The following is a 10,602-nucleotide window of genomic DNA, read 5'->3' as shown; positions in this document are numbered from 1 at the left end:
AAGCAGCGCTCCACGAAAGCTGCGACGTCTCTCTTCATGCCGCTCCACCAAAAGGATTTCTTCAGATCTTGGTACATCTTCGTGCTCCCGGGGTGTGCAGTGTACGGGGTTTCGTGAGCTTCGCTCATGATCTCGTTCCTAAGTTCCTCATTGTTTGGTACGCACAGTCTCCCTTCGAAGGTAAGAGCGTTGTCGGAAGACTCGCTAAAGGGTCCGGATTCGCCGGTTCGTACCTCGACTCGAATTTCTTCTAGCTTCTCATCTAGTCGTTGTGCTGCCACGATCCTCGTCCTAAGATCAGGTTCTACTACTAGCGCGGCGATTCGATCTTTTGCGGTATCGGGTGTTCGTACTACCTCTATACGCAACTTACTCAACTCTCGCACTAAACCCTCCTCTTCCGTTAGAAAAACGGCGAGTTGCGAATGGTTCCTACGGCTTAAAGCGTCTGCTACTACGTTTGCCTTACCGGGGTGGTAGTTGATACCACAATCATAGTCTTTCACCAGCTCGAGCCATCTTCGTTGTCTCATGTTCAGGTCCTTCTGCTCGAAGAAGTATTTCAAACTCTTATGGTCCGTAAAGATTTCACACCTAACTCCGTAGAGATGGTGCCTCCAAATCTTTAGGGCATGTACTACGGCGGCTAACTCTAGATCGTGGGTAGGGTAGTTTAGCTCGTGAGGTTTCAGCTGTCGCGACGCGTAAGCGATCACCTTGTTGTTCTGCATCAACACGCATCCTAATCCGACTTTCGAGGCGTCGGTGTAAACTACGTAATCGACTCCTGGTTCCGGCACGGCTAACACTGGTGCGGTAGTCAACTTCTCCTTCAAAAGCTGGAAACTCGCTTCGCACTCCGGCGTCCAGTTCACCTTGATTCCTTTCTTGAGTTGCTGGGTCATCGGCCTCGCGATTTTGGAAAATCCTTCTATGAACCTACGGTAGTATCCTGCTAAACCTAGGAAACTTCGGATCTCGTTCTGTGTCGATGGCGACTTCCACTGTTGTACGGCTTCGACCTTGGCGGGGTCCACTCGGATTCCTCCTGCCGACACGATGTGTCCTAAAAAGTTAACCTCCTTTAGCCAGAATTCATACTTGCTGAATTTGGCGTACAGCTTCTCCTTCCTCAACGTCTCCAGGGCGATCCGTAGATGTTCCGCGTGCTCCTTCTCGTCCTTCGAATAGACTAAGATATCATCTATGAACACTAAGACGAACGTATCTAAGTACGGGTGGAAAACGCGGTTCATTAGATCCATAAACACGGCTAGGGCGTTGGTTAGACCGAACGGCATCACGACGAACTCATAGTGACCATATCTGGTACGGAATGCGGTCTTAGGGATATCCTCCTTTCGCACTTTCAGCTGGTGGTATCCGGACTTCAAATCCATCTTGGAGAACACTCCGGCTCCTCGGAGTTGGTCGAAAAGGTCGTCTATCCTCGGCAAAGGGTATTTGTTCTTGAGGGTCAATTTGTTCAACTCTCTATAGTCGATACACATTCTCATTGACCCATCTTTCTTCTTAACGAAGAGCACCGGTGCGCCCCATGGCGAAACACTGGGCCTGACGAAACCTAAGTCCATAAGCTCTTGCAGTTGAATCTTCAGTTCCTCCAACTCCTTGGGTGCCATGCGATATGGCGCTTTCGATACGGGGGCGGCTCCAGGTTCGAGATCGATCGTAAATTCTAATTGCCTATCGGGCGGCGGTCCAGGTAACTCCTCGGGAAAGACATCGGGAAAATCTCGTACGACAGCAACGTCTTCAAGCCTCGCTCCCTCCTTCTCTTCTCCGTGGAGATAGACAAGGTAGGTCGGGCGTCCTTTCTTTAACATGGCGGTGGCTTGCAGCGCGGAGACTATAGAAATTCGTCGGTTCATCGAGATTCCGTGGTAAACGATGGGTTTCGTACCCGGGGTTTGCAGGGTTATCTGTCGCTCCTTACAACTAATCGTCGCAAAGTTCGCAGTTAACCAGTCCATTCCTAGGATTACGTCAACGTCTCTCATCATCATAACTCGAAGGTCGTGAGCAACTATCTTAAGCTCTCCTAGTATGATTTCTACGTTCAAGCAAAAACGAGAGATCTCAACTAGTCCTCCTACTGGTGAGGACACCATCATACTATGTTCAGATTTTCTAGTAGGCAAACTAAGGGTATGCACACACAACTCAGAGATAAACGAATGAGATGCGCCCGTATCAAACAAAACAACAATAGGGGTATCAAGGATTTCGCCTATACCTGCTAGGTTTCCACTCTCGGGCTTTCCTTGCTCGACCTTGGGCTGCTTCTGCTCTATAGCGTATGCTCTAACCGGGGCTGGAAGTCTTGGGCGGATGGGCTGCTGTAGTCGCAGTGGCTGGTTCCGGCTCGCTCCTGAGCTCGTAGGTGGCGCTCTCGGCTGCTGACGGAAACTCTGCTGATTCTGCCTTGGCCCGGTTCCTACGTTCCTACTCGGACATTCCCTAGAGAAATGCCCATTCCCTCCACAGTTGAAACACCTATTCGCGTTTGGCCCTCTGCACTGCCCGAAATGGTGCTTGGCGCAAACGTTACACTGGGGTGGTCTGGCACGGTAGTCGCTCCTTGCGTTGAACGAAGTCTGTCCTCCTCCATTGGGGCGGTGTCGCTTATTGTCGTAAGGGGCTCTGCTCTCCTTCCATCTCCTCTTGTCGTGGTTGGGACGTGACGGGGGTAGTATTATTGCGGTGTTCCCCGCACTCTTCTCCTTTGGCATTGCTGCCTCTACGTCCAGGGCGAGGGTTAGCGCTTCGGCGTATGTGAGGTTTCCGCGGACTGCTAATGCCATTCTAATTTCGTGCCTAAGGCCCTCACGAAACTTCTCAGCCAGCTTCTCATCGGTGTCAGTTTATTCCGGCGCATAACGGGTCATGTCACAGAGTAGTCGGTCGTATTCGGCTACGGTCAGACGTCCCTGGGTAAGGTTGTGAAACTCGGCGGCTTTTGCCTTGCGGTAACTCCTGGGCACGTACTTGTCGTAGACTTCGGTCCTGAACTCTTCCCAAGTCATCCCGTCTATGCGATCCTGGGACATGGTCTTCAGTTTGGTGTCCCACCAAAAATCGGCGGATCCAGTCAGCTGATGCGTCACGCAGATCATCTTCTCCGCATCGTTGCACACTAAGGTTCGGAAGATGCGTTCTAGGGCTCGTATCCAAGTTTCAGCCTTGGCAGGCTCACCCATCCCATCGAAGGTAGGGGGTTTTTGATCAAGAAAAAGTTTCACGACTTCCCTATCTACTTGTGGAGGTGGTGGTGGTGTCGGTGGTCTGGGTTGCGTCACGCTTTGTTCTTCCGAAGCATGGGAAGATGGTTCCTCGTTCCTCACGTTACGTCTAGGCGGCATTCTGATTGTCATACTCGAATCATTAGCATACTCATTTAAAATTCAAGGCAGCGATAGGGTACTTTTGAAAAGAAAGAAGGGGTTTTTAACTCGTTCACAATTAGGGTCTAAAGAAAGACCACTCAAAACAGTTGTAAGATAAACAGAGGATATAATACGGTTGCACCCTAAGGTGGAAAAAAAAAAGTAGTGTGGAAGATCATGGTGAAATTGCACCACGAGGTGGAAATCAGTCGTGTGTGGAAGAACACGATAAGGTTGCACAATACGGTCGAAAACAGTCGTGTAGGAAAAACACGATATAGTTACACCATAAGGTGGGAAAACAGTCGTGGATGAAAGCACACGATAAATTACACCATAAGGTGGGAAAACAATCGGAAGATAATCGGAAGATAATAAGACAAGCAAGTATATTCATGCGATAAGGATAAGGAAAAGCGAAGACGGCTTCATTGCCATGTAATAGAACGAAAGGTGCAAATTCCCCATTAAATTTCAAAAAGCAATCTCAAAGGTCTTGGTACAACGAATGAAAAGAGCGATTCAATCGCGGAAGGAAAATGACAACATAACTAGAAGTTTCGGAAAACAAAACGTGGGGAAAAGGGAAAACGAAATTCCTATTCAGGCACTAGACATCTCTGCCCTCGTCCTCTCCGGGTTCTCCCGACTCTCCGACACTCTCCGTGTTCGAACACTCTACTCTCTCGAACGTTCCCATCTCCTCGTTTTCCTCCTCGTTGCTTAGGGGCGACGGAATCGAAGCAAGCATCTCGTCGGTCTCTCTCATGATTGCCCGAGGGGCTGAAACGCGCATCCTAAGGGTTCTTTCCTGGGGAACGCGAGAAACGTGCGGCTCCTTGTCCTCGCGATACTTCATTTGACGTGCTGCTCCTGGCGAGTACCTTTGGGTTGGCGGATGTTGCGGCGGTCCATCGGCGGCAGTAGCCATTGCGGGAAGTAGGACTGCCATCAGGCCAACGATGTCTCCTCGAGGTGCGTACGTGGGTGGGCTATACCAAAGATACGAGGCTGCGGCCTGAGCGGTCCACTCGCTCCAAGGGGAAGGTAGGATATGGATAAGTCGCATGATTCCCTCGTGATGGGTAGTTCCGTACGCGTAGGCGTCAAGCCAATGACCATAGAAATCGGTGACGAAGTTCAGCAGGAACTGCTCTCCGTCCCATTCCATCTCTCTAAAGCGTTCCACGGGATAGTTCCTATTCTTGGCATAGCGGTGTCGCATAAGGGCGTGATAGGATTGGACCATCTACAAAGGGGAAAAAGGAACAAGTCAGCACTATCACAAGAGTGAAAAGGATAGATAGTGCGTGGTCTCAAAAGGTGCTGCGGAAAAGTGTATAAATCGAAAGATGGTGGTTCGAACGTAGCGTCCAGGGTTCTCGTTCCTAAGATGACTATTCGTGCGTTCTCTATTCGCGTTTCGCCGAATCTCTACATACATTAACGGCCTTATACTAGTTCTTTCGCGTTTCTAGTGCTTGGCACAAGCGTTGTGATCGTATAGCTAAGTCATGCTAAGTTTAAAAGTCCAAGTCTAAGCGTAGCGACATTTCGATCATAGTCTCATGCAATCACATTAGCATTTTACAAATTCTCACAAGTTCTCATGTAGCATTCAGCAAGCCATTCAGGAAGCATCGCTTCGTGTTCATAGCATTTTCATCACATATAGCATGCTTTTCACAAATTCTCATATTCAACAAATCATCATTCAGAAAGCGCTACTTCTCATTCACAATACTTCCAAAAGCATCAAGTTTCAAGCACAAGTCACAAAATATCTAGTACCTCTTTCTTTGCGGTTGAATGAGACGAGCTGCGGTGTTGAGCCTTTCGCATTTAGTTCATTTATACCAAGATTTCGAGAACAACCTAAAGTAAAAGAGTTTAAGAATAAAGCCCACCTCGATTGCTTAGTTTTCACGTAGTTTTGCCTTTCCGTTATCTGGCTTCCCAATCGAGGTTTCACCTTTTAAAATCACGTAGTCACATATCACAAATTAGGTTCAATTAACATTCTAAACTTATGCATGTTTTGATTCTTCCCTCTTTCCCATCGATTTATTCTAAACATTACGAATCATAAATTTTAAGTCATGCTTATCATAGGTACACATATTCCTTAGTATCTCAATCCTAGATTTATCATCATATCATGCAAAATTATTTAGCCATCAGGCACACACTACACAACACACACACTTCTCGACACACACACACACGCGTAACACACGCACACACGCACACACGCACACACGCACACACACCACATGTATATATATATATATATATATATCAACACCCCTTTCATCCCACTCTCCCGATTAATATGCATGAGGGTTCAAGAACACCGATTAAATCGGTTGGAAGAAAAAGAAAAGAAGAGGTAGAAGAAGAATAAACATAACTCTAAAAAGAAATACCTCTTTAGCGAAAATCAATCGGTAGAAACAAAAGTAAGGCTTAATTCTTCGATATCCACGGATTAAACTTCGAGTTCTTCTCAAACGATGAAGGATTTATGGAGTAAAGTGGAAGAAAATTGAGAGAGTATGAAGAAGGGGGAGGGGACGAAAATTGTGATGGCTAGGGTTAGGGGTTTCTCTTATTTATAGAGTCCAATGAGATCTTTAGGTAATAAGAATAGAATATTTGGTAAGATCTTTCGCCTTATAATTAAATAGAATAAAATAATAAGGTGATGTAGAGAAGGAAAAATTAACAAAAATAGGAGATAGCAATATCCCCTAAATTTCGAAAATAATGGCTAGGAAATTAGCCATGGTTTTGTTTTGGTATTTTTCCATATAGAATATAATATCATGGAGCAAAATAAAAATAAGGAAAATCCTCCATGGAACAAGGTAGTAGGCGATTTCTAGCCTATTTAAATAAGGCATGGATTTTGACTATTAATTAGAATAAAGTATGGTAAGATTCTCTTGAAATATGGAAAGATTGGGTAGAATAATTAAATTCTAGGTATGGAAAGAATTCAATCAAGGAGTCAAATAAAATAAAATAATTCTTTCTTCCCAATAGTAGTGATTTTCGAAAATCACTAGAATAAACAAGGGGCTCGATTTTTCCATCTCTAAACAAGGAAATAATTGGGTTTTGGGTTTAAATTAAATAAATATCCCAAGGATTAAGTAAATTCCGAAATGATAGAAATTCTCTCTCCAAGAGGTCTAGGGTTCGAAATTTTCAAGAATTGGGTGATAAGTATCTATGGAAATTTTTCTCTAATATTCTCACTCACCCATAAACAATTAAATGCCACATAATCCCACATATAATTAATTCACATGCCACATCATTAAATCAATAAGTTTGACTTTTCAAACTTTCCACACAACCCTAGTCTCAAATTAATCATGTCACCTCGTGAGGTAAGTGCATTCTCGATGCCACGTCATCAACAATTAATTCTAGGGCTCCAAATTTAGGGTTCTTAAATCCGGGATGTTACATCCTACCACACTTAAAGAAAATTTCGTCCCGAAATTTGGTACCTTTTACGGAAAGAGTTCCGGGTAAAGCTCTACCATCCTATCCTTACGCTCCCACGTGGCTTCCTCTGGCCCGTGGTTTCTCCATTGTATTTTTACGAAGGCAGTGGTTTTGTTTCTCAAGGTTTGGACCTTTCGATCCAAGATCATCTGGGGTTGCTCCTCGTAGCTCAGATCCGGGCTTACAGCAATATCCTCGTAGCGAATCACATGCTTCAGATCGAACACGTATTTTCGCAATTGCGACACATGGAAGACGTTGTGCACATTCCCAAGGCTGGGCGGCAACGCTAAGCGATAAGCTACGGGTCCTACATTTTCTAGAATTTCGTACGGCCCTATAAAACGTGGTTTCAGTTTGCCCTTGACTCCAAAACGCGTTATCCCTTTCGACGGGGATACTTTGAGCAAAACTTTATCACCAGCATGGAATTGTAAGTCCGTCCGTCGAACGTCAGCGTACGATTTCTATCGGTCCTGGGCTTCCTTCATTCGTGCGCGGATTTGTCGAACGATTTCGACCATTTCTTCAACTGCATCGAGTCCAAGCGTTCTTCGTTCACCAACTTCATCCCAGTAGAGTGGAGATCTACACTTTCTCCCATAGAGTGCTTCATATGGCGCCATGCCGATCGTTGCTTGGAAGCTGTTGTTGTAGGCGAACTCGATCAATGGGAGTGCGGTCTCCCAACTTCCTCCTCGGTCGAGTACTACGGCTCTAAGCATATCCTCGAGAGTTAGTATCGTCCTCTCGGATTGTCCATCGGACTGAGGGTGGAAAGCGGTACTAAAGTTTAAGCGTGTTCCAAGCTCGCGTTGTAGGCTAATCCAAAACTTCGAAGTGAACTTCGGGTCACGATCGGACGTAATCGTCACTGGGACTCCATGTAATCGCATGATTTCCCGTACGTAAATCCTAGCTAACTTATCCGATCCATGGGTTACGGGAATGGGTATGAAATGCGCGCTCTTGGTAAGTCGATCGATGATCACCCAAATCGCGGTGTTCCCTTTGAGGGTTCTCGGCAGTGCCGTCACGAAGTCCATGGCGATGTGCTCCCACTTCCACTCAGGTATCTCCAGCGGTTGTAGCTTCCCGTATGGTCGTTGGTGTAAGGCTTTATCATAGTCTTTCACCAGCTCGAGCCATCTTCGTTGTCTCATGTTCAGGTCCTTCTGCTCGAAGAAGTATTTCAAACTCTTATGGTCCGTAAAGATTTCACACCTAACTCCGTAGAGATGGTGCCTCCAAATCTTTAGGGCATGTACTACGGCGGCTAACTCTAGATCGTGGGTAGGGTAGTTTAGCTCGTGAGGTTTCAGCTGTCGCGACGCGTAAGCGATCACCTTGTTGTTCTGCATCAACACGCATCCTAATCCGACTTTCGAGGCGTCGGTGTAAACTACGTAATCGACTCCTGGTTCCGGCACGGCTAACACTGGTGCGGTAGTCAACTTCTCCTTCAAAAGCTGGAAACTCGCTTCGCACTCCGGCGTCCAGTTCACCTTGATTCCTTTCTCTAAACAAGGAAATAAACAAGGGGCTCGATTTTTCCATCTCTAAACAAGGAAATAATTGGGTTTTGGGTTTAAATTAAATAAATATCCCAAGGATTAAGTAAATTCCGAAATGATAGAAATTCTTTCTCCAAGAGGTCTAGGGTTCGAAATTTTCAAGAATTGGGTGATAAGTATCTATGGAAATTTTCTCTAATATTCTCACTCACCCATAAACAATTAAATGCCACATAATCCCACATATAATTAATTCACATGCCACATCATTAAATCAATAAGTTTGACTTTTCAAACTTTCCACACAACCCTAGTCTCAAATTAATCATGTCACCTCGTGAGGTAAGTGCATTCTCGATGCCACGTCATCAACAATTAATTCTAGGGCTCCAAATTTAGGGTTCTAAAATCCGGGATGTTACAATTTGAGCCTTTGCCAACAATTGTTATCCATTGATGTCGGAGGGAACAAGTTAACAAGAAAGATCCCGACTTGGATCGGCCAGCTGTATGGAATGTTTTTTCTAAATCTTCGTGGAAATAAATTGCATGGCAGTATCCCTCCGGAGATATGCAATCTTACTAATATTCAAGTTTTGGATTTATTGATAAACAATCTGTCTTCTGTAATACCTTATTGCTTCGACAATTTTGCATTCTTGGATAGTACGAAAAATATGCCTTTCATTATACCTAGTTTTGGTCAAAGCTCCGTACATGAAAATGGATTTTCATCGTTTCAATGGAAAGGTCAAGAATTTGAATATAATCGGGGTAATATAGTGCTTCTCAAACTCATTGATTTTTCAAGCAATGGATTGACCGGGAACATCCCCAAATCGTTTTCTACTATGAGGGGATTGAGATCCTTGAATCTATCTAGAAATAGTTTGACGGGCTATATAATTCCAGATATTGGTAAAATGGAGGTGCTAGACTCTCTTGATCTATCTCACAACCAACTCTCTAGCAAGATACCTATAAGTTTGGCAGGAATACACACTCTTGGTTATCTCGATTTGTCAAACAACAGTTTGTCTGGAAAAATTCCAACGGGTACTCAACTTCAGAGCTTCAATGCATCGTATTATGCCGGTAATGATGGACTATGTGGCGACCCTCTACCAAAGTGCCCCGGAGATATCTTGAGGCCATCCACCACTAATTCGAAGGGAAACATGAATGAGAAAGACGATGTCTTCTCATTTATGCAAGAAGTTGCCATATCGATGGGCTTTGGTTTTATCTTTGGATTTTGGGGAGTTATTGGTACATTCATATGGAAGAAATCATGGAGAATTGCATTCTTCAACTTGTTGGATGCTGTTGGAGATTGGTTCTACGTCAGGATTGTTGTGTTTGTATCCAAATGGAGAAGAGATTGAAATGCAATACAGGTAATATCAACTACATTCATTTACTCGAATTTGTTACATTCACATTACTTTAAGATATTGGAACCAAAATTTAATTTTTTAGATTTATAACATTCCCAATTTTTTCAGCTGTGACACTACTCGCTTTAGAGATGAAACAAGGTGAACAAACTTGGAGTTGGTGATCTTATTTAATTTTAATGTTTTAGAGTTTTTACTTTCCTTTGTAAACTGTATGTTGGTATGTATTTGTTTTGTCTAGTTTATGCATAGTTCATGACCCCGTATTAAATGCATATGTTGATTTATATAATTTTATTTAGATTACTGTAATTATGAGTGAATTTTTTATATGTAAGCATAATATTAATTACGATTACTCCATAATCAATTTATAATTTATTTCACAATTACTATCTCACTGTAACATAAAACGGACAATACTCTGTCCTCAAAAATCATCAGCAACCTAAAATACAGTTGAATTCGTCATTAAATTGATGAAAATATCTTTGTATTTTATCATCACGGATTATCTTTCAATTTATTATGCATAATTATAGTGATATTAATCTAGTCAATAATTTCGATTTTTTTCCATTGATTTTGAACGCAATTCTAACGTTTGATTTTGTTTATACGTTGGAAAATCATGTACAAGAAATATCTATATATATATATAGTCATCACGAATTATCTTCCAATTTATTAAGTAGACTATTAGCGGTTTTGAATATTCCTAAGTTAATTTTTTTCCTTCACTTTTCTATGTGTTTTTTTTCACTTAAT

The 10,602-nt window shown here is 43.5% G+C and overlaps 1 protein-coding gene across 1 annotated transcript; it reads left to right on the top strand.

Annotated features, from left to right (window-relative positions):
- The first annotated feature begins 9,015 nt into the window (after positions 1–9,015).
- LOC125191891 (receptor-like protein EIX2) lies at positions 9,016–10,146 on the top strand. Its single transcript, XM_048089317.1, has 2 exons — positions 9,016–9,834; positions 9,943–10,146. Exon 1 carries the CDS (start codon positions 9,115–9,117, stop codon positions 9,820–9,822), a length of 708 nt encoding a protein of 235 aa, XP_047945274.1. The 5' UTR covers positions 9,016–9,114; the 3' UTR covers positions 9,823–9,834; positions 9,943–10,146.
- Positions 10,147–10,602: the final 456 nt, after the last annotated feature.

Source organism: Salvia hispanica, chromosome 6 (genome assembly GCF_023119035.1).
Source record: "Salvia hispanica cultivar TCC Black 2014 chromosome 6, UniMelb_Shisp_WGS_1.0, whole genome shotgun sequence".
NCBI lineage: Eukaryota > Viridiplantae > Streptophyta > Magnoliopsida > Lamiales > Lamiaceae > Salvia > Salvia hispanica.
The sequence above is the reverse complement of the archived record's forward strand: the minus strand, read 5'-3'. Positions and strand labels throughout refer to the sequence as shown.

Coding starts and splice junctions, on each gene's coding strand:
- LOC125191891 (XM_048089317.1), top strand. CDS start 9,115: ATGCCTTTCATTATACCTAGTTTTGGTCAAAGCTCCGTACATGAAAAT.